The sequence below is a fragment of the Aedes albopictus genome, chromosome 1 (assembly GCF_035046485.1).
Source record: "Aedes albopictus strain Foshan chromosome 1, AalbF5, whole genome shotgun sequence".
Taxonomy (NCBI): domain Eukaryota; kingdom Metazoa; phylum Arthropoda; class Insecta; order Diptera; family Culicidae; genus Aedes; species Aedes albopictus.
The window spans coordinates 329,951,617-329,971,100 of NC_085136.1; the positions used below are offsets into that span (position 1 = coordinate 329,951,617).

The 19,484-nt window shown below is 39.4% G+C and overlaps 3 protein-coding genes across 4 annotated transcripts; all 3 read left to right on the forward strand.

Annotated features, from left to right (window-relative positions):
• Positions 1 to 366: 366 nt before the first annotated feature.
• LOC109424828 (exocyst complex component 5) lies at positions 367 to 2,831 on the forward strand. The gene is made up of 2 exons (XM_019700020.3): positions 367 to 520; positions 584 to 2,831. Exons 1-2 carry the CDS (start codon positions 488 to 490, stop codon positions 2,693 to 2,695), a joined length of 2,145 nt encoding a protein of 714 aa, XP_019555565.3. The 5' UTR covers positions 367 to 487; the 3' UTR covers positions 2,696 to 2,831.
• Positions 2,832 to 9,941: 7,110 nt separating this feature from the next.
• LOC109401945 (uncharacterized) lies at positions 9,942 to 14,410 on the forward strand. Of its 2 annotated transcripts, XM_062847328.1 has the most exons (7): positions 9,942 to 10,493; positions 10,924 to 11,120; positions 11,192 to 11,319; positions 11,596 to 11,901; positions 12,418 to 12,601; positions 12,663 to 13,007; positions 13,785 to 14,410. In XM_062847328.1, the coding sequence occupies exons 2-7, from the start codon at positions 10,925 to 10,927 to the stop codon at positions 14,252 to 14,254; spliced, it is 1,629 nt and encodes a 542-aa protein (XP_062703312.1). In that variant the 5' UTR covers positions 9,942 to 10,493; position 10,924; the 3' UTR covers positions 14,255 to 14,410. The 2 variants fall into 2 exon arrangements, with proteins under 2 accessions (XP_062703312.1, XP_062703311.1); XM_062847327.1 differs by having other exon boundaries at positions 9,942 to 11,120.
• LOC115270278 (uncharacterized) lies at positions 14,331 to 18,350 on the forward strand. Its single transcript, XM_062847326.1, has 2 exons — positions 14,331 to 14,912; positions 16,488 to 18,350. Exons 1-2 carry the CDS (start codon positions 14,331 to 14,333, stop codon positions 18,273 to 18,275), a joined length of 2,370 nt encoding a protein of 789 aa, XP_062703310.1. The 3' UTR covers positions 18,276 to 18,350.
• Positions 18,351 to 19,484: the final 1,134 nt, after the last annotated feature.

A 19,484-nucleotide genomic window follows, 5' to 3' on the forward strand; every position in this document is an offset into this window, starting at 1 on the left:
CAAGCATCAGTCGGTAAGCGGATGATTCTTATTCAGTTTTGTTTGGATTCTGCAGATGCTTCTAATTATCATTTGTAAACAGAATGATGGTGTTTTAAGGGAACGTTCAAAAATTACGTCCAACATTTGGGGGAGGGGGGGGTCTACGAAAGTGTGACAGTACGTGTATTAGGTATAGGAAAATAGCGTGACAGAGGGGGTAGGGGGGGTCTAGAAATCATGAAAAATGATGGACGTAATATTTGAATCTTCCCTAAGACAATTCGTATGTCATTTCAGTCGTTTATAAGCATTATGTTTTGGTTCAGTGTACTAGGCTTAAGCCCCAACTCAAACGTATCGCTTCAAGCTCCCGGGGTGTTGTACTTGAACGCGAAAGCGATGACAAAAACATAAACAAACAGCAGTAAAAAAAAAAAATATAATAATTATTTTCGGCAAAATTTGTTCAATTTTAAGGTGAAAAGGTAGATTTTCAACTTGAATAATGCTCTCTCAATATGTGGAAGAACTGGAACAGGTTTGTAATAACGATCAAACTCAAAAAAGCTTGTTTCATGACCGATGAGCCTGTTTCCCCCAGGACCCCTTCGAGGTGGAGGAGTTCATCGAGCGGCTCTGCTGGCGCACCAACAACGAGATCGGCTCCGACCAGTTCGATCCGGACCTGCTGCACGAGACGTTCGTGGAGACGATCAAGGACTTGAGGATCCTTCAGGAACGGCAGCAGCGGAAGTGCGATAAGCTGGAGGATGCACTAAAGGAGGAGCAGAAGGTGTTTGTGAAGGCGGTGGATAAGTTCGTGGGGAAACACCAGGTTTCGGTGGATTATTTTCACCAGCTGGACGAGAAGATCAACTCGGTGGCGGGGAAGGTGATCCACCTGGGGGAGCAGCTGGAGAATGTGAACATTCCGAGGAGCAGAGCGGTGGAGGCCCAGCTGCTGTTGAGTCATATGGGGGACTTTTTGACGCCGGGACCGATCGTGAACGACGTTTATAGCGATAAGGCGAGGCTTTTCGAGGCCGCGGATATAATCCAAAAGTTGTACATGATTTCGCAGGATTTACCAGCGAGTCGGTTTGCCAATGCTAAGAAGAAGATCGAGGGAAAGTACGACGAGATCGAGATGCAGTTGATCGAGGAATTTGCCACGGCACAGAAGATGGAGAACATCGACAGGATGAAGGAGATTTCAACGATCTTGTCGCAGTTCAAGGGATACTCGCAGGTGATCGACGTCTTCATCGAGCAGAGCCAGGCGGTGACGTACGGAGGACGGGACGTGTTCGACGGGATCGTTCCGTTGTGCCACAAGAACTACAAGATCATCAAGCAGGTTTTCAACGCTCCGGATCAGGTGATGAGCAAGTTCATCCTGAACATCTACCAGTTAAAGATCAACCAGTTTGTCCAGACGAAGCTGGACGACCGGAAAGACGAAGGAAAGTATCTGAAGACTTTGTACGAACTGTACTCGAGGACGCTTAAGCTGTCCAACGAGTTGCAGGAGTTCATGAAGGATTCGGATGACGATCTACTCCAGAAGCTGACGGCCAACATTTTCTCGTCGCATCTGGGATCGTACATTGAGGTGGAAAGCCGAAGTTTGGAAGCGAGATGTCAGCTGGAGTTGAGGAAATTTTACGAGAACAAAAACCATCAGAAAAAGCAAGTCGAGCGGTTCCATGAACTGCGTCGCGACATGCAGGCGTTGATAGGAGCTCGTGCGAACATTAACATTGCCCAGATTGAGGACTACGGAGGCGAGACATTCCTCTCTGAAGAACTGGCCATCAATCTCCTACAGCAGTCGTCATGCGCCCTGGAGAGATGTTGTCTACTCTCCAAGGAAGTGGATCTTCCACGAAACATCCTCAAACTGGCGGACATCCTACTGAGATTCCTTCTTCACGAACACGTCGACTACGCCCTAGATCTGGGACTGCAGGCCATCCCGATCGCCGAGTGTAAGTCGATGCCGCAGATCTACTTCTTCGACGTCGCCCAAAAGTGCAACACCATCGTGCATCTGCTGGAAAAGACCTACAATGCCAGTGTAATTCCCAATGTCCTTTCAACGGCCCAGTATACCGATTGCATGCAAAAGAAGCGCTTCTATTTGGAATCCATCGAAAGCAAGATCGAAACCGGTCTGGAACGCACCTTGAATGCGATCTTCGGCTGGGTCAAAACCTATCTCCAGAACGAACAGAAGAAAACGGACTTCAAGCCGGATTCGGACGTGGACACGGTGGCATCCAATGCGTGCCTGTCCGTCGTCCAGTACATCAACCCTTTGATCAATCTGGTTCAGCGAACGATCGACGGCGAAAACCTCTCGGCCGTCATGACGGAATTCGGCGTTCGCTACCACCGAGTGATCTACGAACATCTCCAGCAGTTCCAGTACAATACGGCAGGGGCGATGTGCGCCATCTGCGACGTGAACGAGTACCGTAAGAGTGCACGTCCTCTACAATCACCTCTCGTAACCCAGCTGTTCGATGTCCTCCACGCACTGTGCAATCTGCTGTTGGTCAAGGTGGAAAACTTGCAGGAGGTTTGCGGTGGCGAAACGCTCAACTATCTGGACAAGTCGGTGGTGATGAACTTTATACAGCTGCGCAGTGATTACAAGTCGATCAAGATCTCCAATTCGCTGAAGGGGATCTCCGATCAGCGGCATGTTTAAGCAGATGAGCACCAGTGGGTAAGTGATGCATATTTAATAATCTATTAATATTATTAACAACATCAAGGTTATATAATATATATTCAAAGTACATGTTTATTAGAACATTAAACAAAATAGTTGTATTCGATTAAAACATTTCGAGTACGCTGCAATATTCATTATGTGCCGAACATCCTTTTGAAGTTCTTAGGAATTCTCTTCATTTCGATATCAGTTCTTTTGACGATGGCCTCATCGCTTTCTTTAATAGCAAATTACAGTGATAGGGCATAGAGTATCTTGTCCGCTAATAACTGTGGAAGTGCCTGTAGAACACTAAGCTTACAAGCAGACTTTATTCCAGTAGGAATACGTTAGAACGTTAGACCTTATGATAATCTTACACACAGAAAAATGAGGCTTGTTTAAAACAATAAAACGCATGGTTGATTTTCAAACTGAGCATTTACTTATTACAAAGTTATATTTTTTGTTCTTACTTATAGTTTATCGATCAAAACAATCAATTCCCATCATTCCATATAACGTTAAAATCTTCATTTGTTTCAACAAAATTAGAACCATAAACATGGCTCGGAAGCACTCACACATCTATAAAATTCTTACCCCAACATCGCCACAACGAAGAAAGTGTAGCAAATCCATCACTCCAAATTCCAGGTGCAGTTTTGGCCGTGATGGATAACGCGCAGGTACTCAAGACAGCATTCACATAAAGTTGGTCGGTTTCGATTTTTTGCCTTTTGTATTCGTTCTCTGGCAGATCCGCTTGTCGAGTGTCTAAAAATAGATTTCCGAGCTGCCGCAGGAGCTGCCGTCACCAACACAATAACATTCCGGCTTTGTTAGTTGCAAAAGTGCAGTCGTTTAAAACAATCTGTTATTTTATGTTGAAACTACCAAATATCTGTTTTTTCTAACAAACTGTCAAAAATTTCGGCAAATGAAAATATTTGTATTATCAAACAATGTAACAGTTCAGTTTAAACTAGAAATCAGTTTGTCGCTATAACAAACTGAAAAATTGGTTGATTTGAACTATAATTTAATTGTTTTTACAATTTATTTTTCTGCGTGTAGGTTTATTTTCCTGAGTGTAATCCATAGCAGCTTTTACTAGATATTTGAAGGTAAAATGGGTCTGTCGGTTTAGTTTAAAGAATTTAATATCCCATATAAAGGCTTGCAGCAAAAACCTAACCTCATCGAATTCTCATACGATTTGTAAACATTGCCCTAAATTTTTTTTTTGAGTGCAAAGACGGCTTTATGCACCGACGCCGAAGGAAAGAAAGAGAAGGAGACAATGATGACGTCAGCGTGCAAGCGCTCATAGGGAGAGGCTTATCTTCAGTGTCGGGCTGAAAGTCTCTTTAATAAAGACAAATCAATCAATCAATTTTCAGTGTCGGACGAAACAGTAGTTTTTCGGCAAGGCAAAACCAAAAAATGGGGAAATGGATCCAGTTTCGCCTTAATAGTAAGTGGTAAGAGTTTGTAAGGTGTAGTAGTTACACTCATTGTTGTGAATTTTATACTAAAATATGCGGCCGCTTTTATATGGAGTTGAGCGGCCCATTATCTTTGTTTTTGTTCTGTAGTGTCTAACTAATGGTTGTGGACATATTATATCTACCTACATGGATCTTCTTCTTCTTCTTGGGGTAACGTCCTCACTGGGACTAAGCCTGCTTCTCAGCTTAAGGCGAAACTGGAAGCATTTCCTCACTTTTTGGTTTTTTATGTTTTTTATTTTTTATTAAATAACGAAGCAATATTTTCAAAATTGGTTTTCGTGCACATGTAGAGTATGGATCAAGGTATCTTCTGAATTTTTTTGTAGTGGAAAATATTTTTCGTTTATGCAGAAACCATTTTTGAACATTATTTCACAAAAAAATGGTTTCTGCAAAAATGGAAAACATTTTCCACCTCAAAAAAATTGAGAAGCTACCTTGATCCATACTCTACATGTGCACGAAAACCGATTTTGAAAATATTGCTTCGTTATTTAATAAAAAATCAAAAACCAAAAAAATGAGAAAATGCTTCCAGTTTCGCCTTAAGTGTTCTATGACCACTTCCACAGTTATTAACTGAGAGCTTCCTCTGCCAATGAGCATTTTGCATGCGTATATCGTGTGGCAGGCACGAAGATACTCTATGCCTAAGGAAGTCAAGGAAATTTCCTTTACGAAAAGATCCTGGACCGACCGGGAATCGAACCCGTCACCCTCAGCATGGTCATGCTGAATACCCGTGCGTTTACCGCGGCCTTTGAAATGTCCTCGCCTTCAGATATCCGAGGTTCGTTTTAGAGAGTTAATAGGGAAAGGGGGGCGGTAGTAGTAAGGATTGAATCTAGGGGTTAGTGGGGAAGGGGACAAGGGATGGGTTATGGGGAGCAGAGTACATACTGTTTCCAAGGAAGATCTCAGAGGATATTTTGGGGTGTTAAGGACTGTCTAGACGGACGAAACGAAGGATCAAGGAGACTTGAACACCCTACAGGTCCACGGAGCAAGGTGGTGTAGAGAAAGATGTTCCAGGACACACAGGAACTTTCGCGAGTAAAGCCTTTAATATCTACGAGCGTAATCGATTAATTGTTGTTACATCACTGATACTGTTCAACATCCTACAGGTCTACGGAGCATTGTTCTGTAAATAAATAATTTTCAAACATGACCTCCAATCTCCGAGAACTTCCGCTAGTAAAGGCCAGAAGATCTACAAACACAGCCAATGGTTTCTGGCTACATAATCGATGCGTTGTAACATCATAGAGGTCCATTGAGCATTGTACTGAAGAGTATTCATTTCTAAAGATATGCTAGGTCTTTCTTAAACTTCCGCGAGTTAATGCCTTAAGATCTACAAGCATACTCAATGAATTATTGTTACATTTTTAGTGTAGAATTAGCGTCATGTTAAAATACACGTAAATAAAAACAAAAAACATATTGTTTCATTTCTAATACGTTGTACCATGCTACAGGTCTATTCAGAATTTTTCTGTAAGGAACTAATTTTCATAGATGTTCTAGGTCTTCCAAGAACTTCCATTAGTAAAGACCTGAAGATCTACAAGCGTTATCAATGGTTTGTTCTTACATTACTGATACAGTGTAGCGTCCTACAGCTCAAGGGAGCATAGTTCTGTAGAGAAATAATTACCTCCAAGAACTTCCACGAGTGAAGACCTGACGATCTACAAGCGTTATCAATGGTGTGTTGTCACATTACAGGTCGGACTCGATTATCCGGGTGACTCCAAAATTATTTCACCCGGATAATCGAATCACCCGGATAATCGAGCCATGCTTCTTTTCTTTTATTTTTGATGTTCTTCAATCAAAAACTGTTCGTTAAACATAGAAGCTAACATACATAACGTTGTAGTGCAACGTCAGGTATTATTATAACCATGTTTTTTGAAAATGAAAACTTAGCTGAAAAATGTGAAAAAATAAAAACAATTTTCAAATTCGCCTCCAAACGTCATCACCCCACCGCACAATCGCTAGCGTAGAACGATCGACGCGCCACCATTTTTCGAATGTTGGAGAGCACAGGTACCTTTTTCGCGGTGTTGCTTTACCGTAAACAACACCGCGAAAAAGGTACCTACACCCTCCACTATTCGAAAGATGGTGGCGCGTCGATCGCTGCAGTTTAACGTTTGACAGTCAATAGGTTAAATCCAACTGTATTTGACGTTTATCACATTTTTTTTGACATTCTATAATCTTAAATCTTGTGAACAAAACATAAACAAACTTTTCCCCGGATAATCGATCCATTTTTGCCGGATAATTGTGCTCCGGATAATCGGGCTCCGGTTAATTGAACCCCCGGATAATCGAGTTCGACCTGTACTGATATAGTGTAGCGTCCTACAGGTCCAGGGAGCATAGTTCTGTAGAGAAATAATTTCCAAAGATGATGTAGGACCTCCAAGAACTTCCACAAGTAAAGGCCTTAAGATTTATAAGCGCAATCAATGGAAGTTCCCAAGAACATCCGCGAGTATAGACCTGAAGATCTACAAGCGTTATCAATGGCTTGTTGTCACATTACTGATAGAGTATAGCATCCTAAAGGTCCAGGGAGCATAGTTCTGTTAAGAAAAAAATGCCAAACATCTTTTAGGTACTCCAAGAACTTCCATCTTAAGGCTTTTAGATCTACAAGCATGATCAATGGATTGTTGTTACACTACGAGATGATTGGGTAATTTCTGTTTGGTTTTGGTGGCTCGAAACATAAATGTTGCTGATTGATAAGTTAGTTTTATCGATTATACATACTCAATAAGTACCTCATTATACTCTAAAAGTGAGATGCTTTGGAAACAAAATTCGAATGTCATTCGTCCGAATTCCAAATACCTGAATAATAAACGCTCGAATTCCTTCGCCCGAAAATAACGTTTCCCGCATAAGAAATCTCCAAATGCATTGTTGCAATACTACATCTGAAATTGCGGTCTAATTATTTACTATAATGCAAATGTTTGAAGTTTTAATTCCAATGCCTGCATATCGTGCAGTGATAATCCGTGATTGAAAAGTGTAGAATTAGCAAATTGTTAAAATACACACAAATAAAAATAAAAAAAAATCCGTCATTGAAACATAACGTTTATTACATACATCACAAGCGTGATGTTACCGTCGATAGTTGTTTGTTAAGGTCTATATACTTGGAAGACCTAAGGCATTCTTGGAAATCAAGACTCTACAGAACTGTCTTCCGTGGACCTGTAGGACGTTGCACCGCATCAGTAATGCCACAAAAGTCCATTAATTAAGCCTTTACTCGCGAAAGATCTTGGATTACCTAGAAAATATTTGAAAATAACTTCTCTATAGAACCGTGCTCCATAAATCTGTATGACGTTACATCGTATAAGTTATGTAAAAGCAATTGATTAATTACGCTAGTAGATTCAGGCCTTAATTGCGGAAGATCTGGATGACCTAGAACACGTTAACGGAATCTTGCGTCAAAAACCTGTAGGATGTTTCACCGCATGCTTCATAGACCTATAGGATGTTACACGGCATCGATCTGCCCATATTCGCATAGTCGATGTAAGCGCCACTGTACTTTTCAACATGCTTTTGAAATTTTAACAAAGAATAAATACAAATTTCAAGATTTTTACCACGTTGACATCTAACTAAGGGTTAGATCTTGTGATCTATTGAATAAAACTGGTCCCAAATATGCACATGCGTTAGGTATTAGCTTTTGTACGGTGGCATTGCGAGTGGTGGTTACATCGACTATGCGAATATGGGCAGAGTAATGCAACAATTACCGGTTGATTTTGTTTATAGATCTTGAGACCTTTACTCGCAGAAGTTCTTGGATGCACTAGATCATCTTTGAAAATAACTTCTCTGCAGAATCATGCTCCATGGACTTGTGGGATGTTGTACCGCATCAGTAGTATTACAATAATCTATTGATTATGCTTAATTATGATCTTAAGGGCTTATCTCGCGGAAGTTCTTGGATGACCTAGAACATCTTTGCAAATGACTCCGTGTTCCATAAATCTGTATGACTTTACACCGTATCAATAATGTAACAACAATTGATTGAATACGCTAGAAGATCTTCAGGCCTATACTCGCGGAAGTTCTTGGAGGTCCTAGAATATCTTGGAAAAGTACGTCTCTACAGAACTATGCTCTAAGAACCTGTATGATGTTGCACCGTATCAGTAATGTAACTACAATCCATCGATTACGCTTGTAGATCTTAAGAGCACTACACGCGGGAGTTCTTGGATGCCCTAGAATAACCTTGAAAACAACATCTCTTCAGAGCTATGCTCCATGGACCTGTAGGATGTTACACCGTATCAGTAATGTAACAAAAATCCATTTATTACGCTTGTAGATCTTGAATTCTTTATTCGCGGAAATTCTTGGATGACCTAGAGCACATTCGGGAAATTTCTTTTCTACAGAACTATGCTCCATGGATCTGTAGGATGTTGTACCGTATCAGTAATGTGACTACAATCCATCCATTACGCTAGTAGATTTAAAGGCCTTTATTCGCGGAAGTTCTTGAATGCCCTAGAATATCTTTGAAAACAACATCTTGTAGATCTTAAGGCCACTACTCGCGGAAGTTCTTGGATGCCCTAGAATGCCCTTGAAAATTACTTCTCTTCAGAACTATTCTCCATGGACCTGTAGGATGTTACACCGCATCAATTATCAACAATTAATTGATTACGCTCGTAGATTTTCAGGCCTGTACTCTCGCAGTTATTGGAGATCTTAGAATATCATTGAAAACTACGTCTCTACAGAACTATGCTGATGCTGTAAGGACCTGTTGGATGTTGCACCGTATCAGTAATGTGACTGCAATCCATCCTTTACGCTTGTAGATCTTAAGGTCTACAACACCGCGGAAGTTCTAGGACGCCCAAGAATATCCTTGAAAATTACTTCTTTTCTGAACTATTGTTTACGAAATTTCAGTCTGCTAGCCAATCTGCTACATGCGGAAACGAATTTTGTCGTGCGAAGATAAATTCGTGATCAAAAACGATCATTTCCACATATTGTTCAATGGGTTTAGTGTTCTTTGTTAAATTTACAAGACGCACAAGTATGAAAATATATTTAGCCCATTTCAAACAACACTAAAGCCAATTAAACTTGAATGTCGCACCTGCTCCAACAGAAAAAAAATCACTGTGTTCTCAGTCTTATGCACAGGGATGCCAGATGATTTTTTGAAAAATCGGTATCGCACTGTTCAAAAATCTGTATCCCATACAAAATTTTAGTGAAAAATCTGTATCCCATACAAAAATAAAATAGCTCCTGTAGATCAAAAATCTGTATTTCATATAAAACGAAATCTGTACGGATGCTCAAAAATCTGTAAAATACAGAAAAATCTGTATATATGACAACCCTGCTTATGCAACCGCCGATTCAAATCAGCACCACGTCCAGCACCATATTTTTGGCTTTAATCCAGTTGTATGTGGATGACAGCCGTTTCATGGGGTTGTTAGGAAAACCCTGAAACTAATCGGTAAACTATCACAGTGCCGGGCCGACTCAAGACACAAGAGACTCTCCGGTAATCCCAGGGTCGGCTAGCTACTGGGTAATCAAGGGCTTTTCGCGATACAAAAACTAAACACAGGACATGACACAGGAACTTTCACATTTCTTATGCATTTATTAAAAACCCTACTTCACGGAGAAAAAACACTGCAGTTTGAAACAACAAACATGTTTGTTGAATGATGATCCAATCAAATAGTACTTTTAAACTGGAAGTTTGTTGTTTACAATCTGCAATCCTAGTTGAGAACAACCATACTGGGTGGTTGTTTCTACTGCCCCGAAAGAACACCAATCCTGGTTATTTCAAACTAACGTGGTTGTTGATTCCTACCAAACCAATAGTTGATTTTACTAAATATTGGGTTGTATATTCTGTTCATCATCTGTAAAAAACAAACTGAAATATTAGTTGAAATCAACCGGCACAATGCGTTGAATCAAACTAATATTTTGGTTGTGGAAAAAGCAATCAAAATATTAGTTGAAACGACCCCCATTTTCAGTTTGTTTTGTTTTCCGCTACTGCTCCGCCGCCGGTTATGTCAAACGTCATCGATAGCTTCAGCTACTTCCATCGCTCGGCGCGTTCGCGTGTTTTTGTATCGTCGCGGTGAAAAATTGAAATTAAAAAGACAAAAGTGTACGTTCAAACCGTGAAAAACTAAGGAAAACACTTATTGAAGGTTAGTTGTATCTAGTAACTATAAAAGTTAGTGAATAAGGGTTGAGAAACTGTATATTTTCAAACAGAACAAAGTGCAAGAGCACTTTGTTTACATTCTTGCTGCTTGGTGCTTTTTAACATTTTTTATTAAAACGGAGAGTTTTGGTAGATATTTCCGGTGAAAAATATCGATAATCTCCCTTGGATTTAGATTTCCTCTGATTCCTTGCATAGTATTTTGCACGCCAGAAATTCTGTTTCCTAATATTTCTAACCAAAAAAAAAAAAACATTTATTCGCTGCTATCCGTCGTCAACCACGTCTAATCGCTTAACGGTTAACGAAGGAGAGCAGCAGAGGATTGAGGATTTTTCCGGTTAGTGAAATAGTAATAATATTCTTAATTTACTTATTATTGCACACGTGACCACTTTTTTCAATTAAAAAAGAATGGATGATGAACCGTACGGAAAACTTACAAAAATCGAGATAGAAGAGGTACCTGAAACGAACGTCATCGAAGAGCTCGATGCGGAAGGTGAAGATGCTGACGTTTCGTATGAAGAACTTGATTACGAAAACGATCCATTGGTTCAACTACTCCAATCGTTTCATATCTCTGCCGAAACAATAAACAAATTTTTAGGTAATCATAAAAGAATCTCATTTTAAACCGGTATCATGTTATGTTCCATTTTGACAATTTACCTCATTTAGCCAACGGATACGATTTGGATGGACTGAAAATAATTGAGAGACAGGAAATCGAGGAGTTGGTTGGCCATCCCAACTTAGCCGATCGGACCAAACTCATCCACGGTTTAAATATTTGGAGAAAGTCTCAGGTAAGGATTATCATATCGATGATGGGCATTATTATGACGCATAAGCGCTGCCGTGTATACGGAAACTTGTTTTGGTCAAGTATACATAAATAGAAACGCTCATTAATTACGATACACTCTAGGTACCCACTACATCATACTGCTAAGCCTTCTCTCCCTCCTTGAAGTGTGGCGTAATGTATGAACGTTCTCTAACACGATATCGCTTAGAAGTCAAATGAAAGAACGCATCAGTCTGAATTGGTAAATCATGTACTTTTAATTGTGTACTTTCAGAAGCTACCACCCGTTTCGACCCCACTGGCTCCTCTGGAAACTAACATCCAGAGTCAGAGCTGTCAGAGCCCTCGCTCGGTTACCAAACGAGACGAGCTAACGGCGACATTCCTGTTGCAGAAGTCTACTCGTGGCAAGCAAATTATTGAAGAATTCAATAGCACGAAAGTCCTGACCAAAGCACAAAAACGCATAATTACGCACATTGTAATTGATGAGTTCAAAGATTCGTTCGGGAAACTGACACACGACGAGCTGCTTTTTAGAGCGTGTGAGCTAAGCAACTTGTTTCCCTCGGAGCCGAAGGTATGTATTTATAATTTTATACAGAATGAATAATTTTTATTTCAGGGAGAGCGTCTACCACTGCGTTACGCTCCATACAACAATTCAAAATTTCCCATACAAAACTTGATATGTGGGGGGAGGTCTAAAATTGTGAAAATTTGAATTATGGGAATGAACCCTTTACTTTCACCGTAGCTGGTTATTTGTTAATGTTGATATTTAGTTGTACTCTTTTTACGAGTGCATGTCGTGAGGCCGCTCAACTAGAAAGCTGAGGTGAGAAATGTCGATTCGAATGAGGTGACTCTCCATTTGATGGTCATGATGATGAGTGATGATGAGGAATGGTTCGATTTGAATAGGTCTCAATTTTGCTGTAATTCCTATGCAGATACGACCTATTCAAATCGAACGCCAGATTTAACCTTGTGTACTGGAATCTTAAGTTCATTTTGTTAAGGGGTTTATTCACAAATTTCGTGGGGTTGAAACTGATGAGAAAATTCAATAACACATATATTACTTCTAATTCAGGACTCGTGGTATCAGCCAACGTTTGCTGTTGACGGCAGCAAGAAAACCCGGATTGGCCGTCATCCTAAAGGAGCACTATACGATAGAAATTGCAACTATCGCAAGGGCACTGCGCAACAAGGGGGAACAAGACAAACCAGCGATAGTACAACACCGGCTGCGAACATTTTCTCCGATGATGATTGTAAGAACCATCTTCGATCATATAAAACACATCTTTCAAATTATTTTTTTTTTGTTTCTAGGGATGGAATATCAACAGAGCAAAGTGTGGATGAGACATCACGAAGACGAATGGCCAGCCATTCTTCAGAGGTGGATTGCCACGTGTGCGTATCGCGGGTTGGAGGTATCAAGACTCGAGAGCCGATCGTGTGAAACCATTTTGGATCAGTACCCTACTCTACGAAACGCCGAAGGGTACCAACTTACCCAAATAGATTTCGACGCGAAATTTGCGTCCAAAAGCTCGGCTCTCTTCGATAATTGGAGCAAATTCGTTTCAAAAGTTAAACCGATTTTAACCACTGATGTGACCGACAAGTCTGGCAAGGAAATTCTGCTTTTGCTGGACCTGGAGTTGAATGAAGGTATGTTATTCTTTTAACTCATTTAATAAAATTGTTTTTCGCTTAGATTAGTATGGTGGCGTTTAAACCGAACTTTTGTTTGCGTCATAAGTCATATTTGATTACCCTCCGGCATTAGGGAATTTTTGGCATAAACCGTACACTACATCAGCGAGCTGTTTTCATCGTAATGCAATAGGAAGAGTAATTTTGGTTAACCTGGCTTTAGCACTACAGTTGGTTTTTATTGTGTCACTAGTCTTTTTTCGCCATTTTCACGTTAGATTAGATTAACGCCGGTTTAATTTTGATTTCTGTAATATTTTTGTATTGCGAAACTAGTATGAAATGCTCCAGAATTAAACAAATAAGGAATCGTTCCTAAGCCACTTTAGAGCCAGGGAGCGTTTGACGAAAGTCCAACATTTTTAGTCTATGAGGGGAGAGGTGGGTTTAAGATTCTAACAAATTGCTCTAGGTTGTTTCTTTGACCACCCTCAAATCCGTAAAACCATTATAGGCGCTGTCCATAAACTAATAAACATAATACGTTGATTCATGTTTGGCCACCCAAGCCCCTTCTTACATTGTAAACTTTTGTTTATAAAAAAAAATCAAAATTTGTATGGACCGTACTGCCGTGAATCGCATATCTGTCCCATTTGCATAGGAAACCCAGCAAAGATGGGACTGATATGCGATTCACGGCAGCGTAGGCTTTGGCAAAATAAAAAAACGACCTTATTGACCCAGACTATATATCACCACACTGAAGCATTATTTTTTATTTATTTACAGATTGCCGTGATGCAGTATTTACAGTACTGATACCGTACATTCTTCCATCCTCCGTATTGACGCTGCAGAATAAATTCAAGTGGAAACCGAGTTACGTCGAAAGCCGCAATAGCTTTGTGCTCTGGGTGAAAAACATCACCGACATGCAATCGGAGGTAGAATCTCACCACAAGTCACGCCTGGAAAAAAGAAGATTGCAACGGTGCCCACTTGTGGTGATTGTTGGATCAGAGCTAAACAAGTTGAATTACTTCATTGTGTCGTTTGGAGACGCCTACTACCAGCTCCCAACATTTCTTAAGGCTTTGGACGTATGCTACAAATTATTTCAAACATACCTATTGGAATTCCCTCCGGAGAGCGCAGGATCTTGGAATCTCCTAGGACACGTTATTTACGGATCCCAGCTGAACGACTCGAATCGCGCGAAAATTTTGTCCATTAACGCTGCATTCAACACAGAGCCTTAACATGATTATATGCCAAGTTAGAGGATGCCACTGGGAGTGCACATCGAGCGATCAATATTTTCGTCATGTTGTACGTATGCACGATCCGAGGGATGGATACAAATGTTTTCGCCAATGCGGTCGTCTATTCACATCAATTAAAAGCCTTAAAAAACATGTGCTATCTTGCAAGGAAAATAATACTGCGGAGCTACCAAAGGAAGATTTGAAACATCCCGAACATGCAGTAAAACACGAAGAGAAAAACATATCTGAAAATCTCAAAAACTTCTCATTACCATGCCAGCATATCGAAAACGAGAATCAAGTTCAGGTCAGGAATATCGATCAGTATGATGCAAGCGATTCAAGTCTAAAAATGACCTTGAAATGGCTCAGCGAGGACGGATTATCAAGGAAAATCGCATTTGATATTAACAAGGACGTGAAATTGAATGTTATCGAGCCTTTGCACACACTGATCAACGACCTACAATCCTCCGGAGCTATGTCGCTGGAGTGTAAGCGATCCATTGATTCACTTCTTGCAAATTTCAACTGTACCAGCGAACACAAATTTATACAACATTTAAAAACCCGAGACCTGTACGAAAATCCATCGTTTTTCACAATACATGAAGAACTACAAGAGTGTTCAGAAGATCAGCTGCATCAACAGGTAGACATAGCGATATTGCTAATCATCGATAAAGTTTCGTCTCCATACATTGTTGTAAATAGTAGGGTATTGTACCATTTGGGCAGGTGTACCTATTTTGGGCACTTGCCGCTATAACTAAGTCAATATCTAACCGATTGATTTGAACTTTTGTACAGAGTTAAATACTGTGCGTGCCTAACTCTATACAAAATTTCAAATCAATCTGTTTGAAATTAACTTAGTTATAGCGGCAAGTGCCTAAAATAGGTACACCAGCCCAAATGGTACAAGACCCTACATTAAAAATATTGGGCAATTTGTCTTGCCTTCATAAGGCGAAACTGGAAGCATTTCCTCACTTTTTGGTTTTTGATTTTTTATTAAATAACGAAGCAATATTTTCAAAATCGGTTTTCGTGCACATGTAGAGTATGGATCAAGGTATCTTCTGATTTTTGTTTTTTTTTGTAGTGGAAAATGTTTTTCGTTTTTGCAGAAACCATTTTTGAACAAAATTTCACAAAAAAATGGTTTCTGCAGAAATGGAAAACACTTTCCACCTCAAAAAAATTCAGAAGATACCTTGATCCATACTCTACATGTGCACAAAAACCGATTTTGAAAATATTGCTTCGTTATATAATAAAAAATCAAAAACCGAAAAAAATGAGAAAATGCTTCCAGTTTCGCCATAGGAACACCATTAGGGTTCATTCGCATATTCCCAATTTTAGACCTTCTCCCTCCCCTACGTAACAACTTTTGTATGGAGAATTTTGAATTTTTGTATGGAGCGAGGGGCGAATCAGCACATTTTGGATTCAGCCTTGCGTATTGACAACGCATTGGTGCATTTAGTTGTGCATTGGCGCAAAATCCGTGAGGGATTTCACGCATTTTTCAACGCATTGATTTTTTTAGCGCATTTTCAAGCGCATCATATGCATTTTTCAACGCATTAGAGCAAAACCCAAATTTTCTAGCGCATTTTCGAATCAGTTGTTTTGATAGTGATCTGCCCCTCGGTATGGAGTGTAACACAGGGGTCTACCGCTGTGTCTACCTCCCTCCCCTCTTAGCGTTACGTAATATGCGAACGAACCCTTATGTTATAAAAAATCATCGCAAGGATTCGACCTAGACATTCGAATTATTTTTAGATATTATTGCAATTTCACCCCAAATTGGACTATTACACTATTTTTATTACGCCTAAAAAATCGAATCGTCTCAACGTCTTCGGTGGATTTCTTCCTTGACTTTGGAGGAATAAGTGCACTGAAGACACAAACTCGGTTCTACGTGATTCTGAGATGTAATAGCGCCTTGAAAGGGTGTGCACACTATTGTGTCAGTCCAGTTTATGGTGAAGTCAGTAACACAATTGGTAATTGTTCCTAGAGCGCATTAATAACTGTTTTAAAATAGGGCCACCTGCACCTTTTAGTGTTCCGTTAGATTGCCCATTAGGATACTAAGTATCTTGGTTTGGATACTGATGTATCTTGGTTTGATTTTACCTTGCGTTCGTAATATTGTTATCATCAACGGCGAATATGAGTTTAACAAAAACTAAAAAAGAACTAATTTCAGCTTCATCGTATACAAGGTGTACTGATGCCAATCAAATTCATGCTACGAAAGTATCTGGAGATGGATGGAGTTCTAGAGACAATCCTAAACAATCTTAAGCTGTCAAGAGATGGATCGATTCGTACTCTTGTCGACGGTTCCATATGGCAAGAGAGGACCTCGAGTATGTGCTGCAAAACTGTAGTTCCAATTAATATTTATTTCGACGATTTTACCACGAGCGACACGTCTTCTTGTCATTCGAAGTCAACGTCAATCTGTGCAATCTATCTTAACCTGCCAAGTTTATCGGGATACGCCCTTGGTAAATTAAGCAATATTCTTACAGTAGGCTACCTAAAAACGGAGGATAGAAAACAGCATAGTAATGATAAAATCTTATCAAAACTAGTAGAGCTATTGATACAGCTAGAGGAAGATGGATTAGAAATAAAATATCAAGGAGAAAAAAGAAAAGTTTATTTTGTGTTGGGGTTTGTTCTAGGCGACAATTTAGGTGTCAACGGTATTTTGGACTACGTAGAAAGTTTTAGAGCAAACTATTTCTGTAGGGTCTGCAAGAGAATACGCGTTCAAACTGAGGTCGATGCTAAAGAATACCCGAAAGTGTTTAGAACAATAGATGGCTATGATCGCGATATCGAGCTGAATGATGTTTCCAGAACAGGAATCAAATCTCCTAGCATATTCAATAAAATTCCCTCCTATCACGTTACATACAACTTTGTCTTTGACATAATGCACGACATTTTCGAAGGAGTTGGTGTATATGATCTCCAACATATTTTGCATCATTTTATTTACGTCGAACGATACTTTAATATTAGTGATTTTAATGAAAGCAAAAACTACATAATGAAACAAGATTATCAGTGTGGCAATATTATCCATGATATTTCGGAGCATCAGATTAAAACGAAGAAAATTAAGTGCACAGCAAGTGAGATGAAGATTTTAATAACACTTTTTCCGTTGATTGTTGGCCCTTTTGTACCTAAGAACGACAAAGTATGGAAACTTGCCAACAGTTTAGTACAAATTGTGCACATTGTACTGTTAAGAGAAGTCCCATATGTTTTGATAAAGGAGTTACGAAAGCTTATCCACTTCCATCATGATCAATACGTAAAATTGTTCAATGACACTCTTAAACCTAAGCACCATAATATGGTGCATTACCCGACTGCTATCCTAAAAGGAGGAGCCCTTCGATCACATTGGTCAATGCGGTTTGAATCAAAGCATAGGGAATCGAAATCCTACTGTAAGATTAATAGCAATAGAATCAACACATGTTTATCATTGGCCATCAAAGCTAACTTCAAATTCGCTTATAATTGTGTCAGTAACAGCTTTTTGCCTTCTCTGCTCTCGTATGAAAAAACGCAAATTGAAAGAAGACAATTTCATTTGGATCACGCATTGTATGTCAATTCAGAGCTGCATAACGTAGATATATCTTCCGTTCAATTTATACGATCGTTTGTGAAATGCGGTTTGGTTTACAAATTAGGGACGATTGTTTGCGTCAGAAATGCTGATAGTGTTGATATTGTTAAAATAATTGAAATATTTTTGAGCAAAAATGACGATCCACTCATGCTGTGTGAGAGATATGAAGCTAAAGGTTTTGTTGATCACCTACAATCTTTTGAAGTAGAAACAACAGCGTCAATCACAGTGATCAGTAATATAGAAACCATCGATACAATGCCAATCAGTTTATACATTGTAAATGAAAAATCTTATTACAGGGTTTGTAATTACTATAAATTCAACGACATTTGATCGAAGAACTGTAAAATATATACAATTTGTAATCATTTAAAAAAAACTATTAAATACATAGAACAATAACAATGAACATTGATGCATTTTTATCAAAAAAGCTACTGTTGTCATACATATAATTGTTCCATGTATCTTAGGAAGCCCACAGAACATGGGACACTTATGTGTATAACGGCAGTACAGCTTTCATCCAAAACGAAATCTTACTAGAGAACAACTAACATTGTCGGTTATTTCAACTAACATTTCCGTTTGATTCAAACACTAATTCGTTTGTTGTCAAACCAAAAATTAGTATAAACAAACTGTACAGATTGGTGAAAACAACTGCCAAAAGTGGTTGTTCTTTAAGTTGTCAAAAATGAAACAACCAATACTACCATTAGATCAACCGGAAATTTGTTGAATTTACCGGCCTTACTGCCGGCACATTAACAACCAACATCAGTTTGTTTCAACTACCATGATTAGTAAAATCAAACTTGTTTTTAGTTTGTGCCTAATTTAAACCGAAATTCCAGTTGAATCAAACTAAAAAGCGTTTGTCTTTACTATTTATTTTTCTCCGTGATATATCGGAACGGATTTTTCGCGTGATACGTTAATTAACTTTTAACTATTACAAGAAGGCTAACGAGCGTTTTAGCAGATTAAGACGATAACTAATAGAAAACTAAACTTAAAGTTTACAAAGCTAGACGAGTTATGTTCTTTTAGTTTTAGTACTACAAGCTCACCTATCGATAAAAGTTCTATCTGTGACTTTTCTTAGTGCCGACTGATCGCCCTATAATAACTCGGCTCTCAAAACAAGTAATAATAAGTAGATTTTGAAATATTGGTAACAATCCAGATCGCCATGGATCTAGAAACAGCAGCGCGTAATTGATCAACCGTTTTATCAACGGAGTACACAGCGCCCCCCTCCCTTAAGGATCGGACATTTGTGCCGTAGCTGTAGGTTCTAGAAGGCTAGACAAACGGTATTAGAAACTCACTTTTCATTAAGTCCAGAGTTTGTAACATCGTCGTACTCCGTCCGGTAGACGTATCGCTCAGCGGGGGTTAAAGCGCAGATCGGCCAGATCGGGGCCAGAGGGTGCGTTGAGATTACAGATATATTTTGAGATTTTTTTTTGTCGGGAATCCTCCATGGTTTCTTCATAATTCTGTTTTTGGATTGCACCCAAAATTCCTCAGGATTCT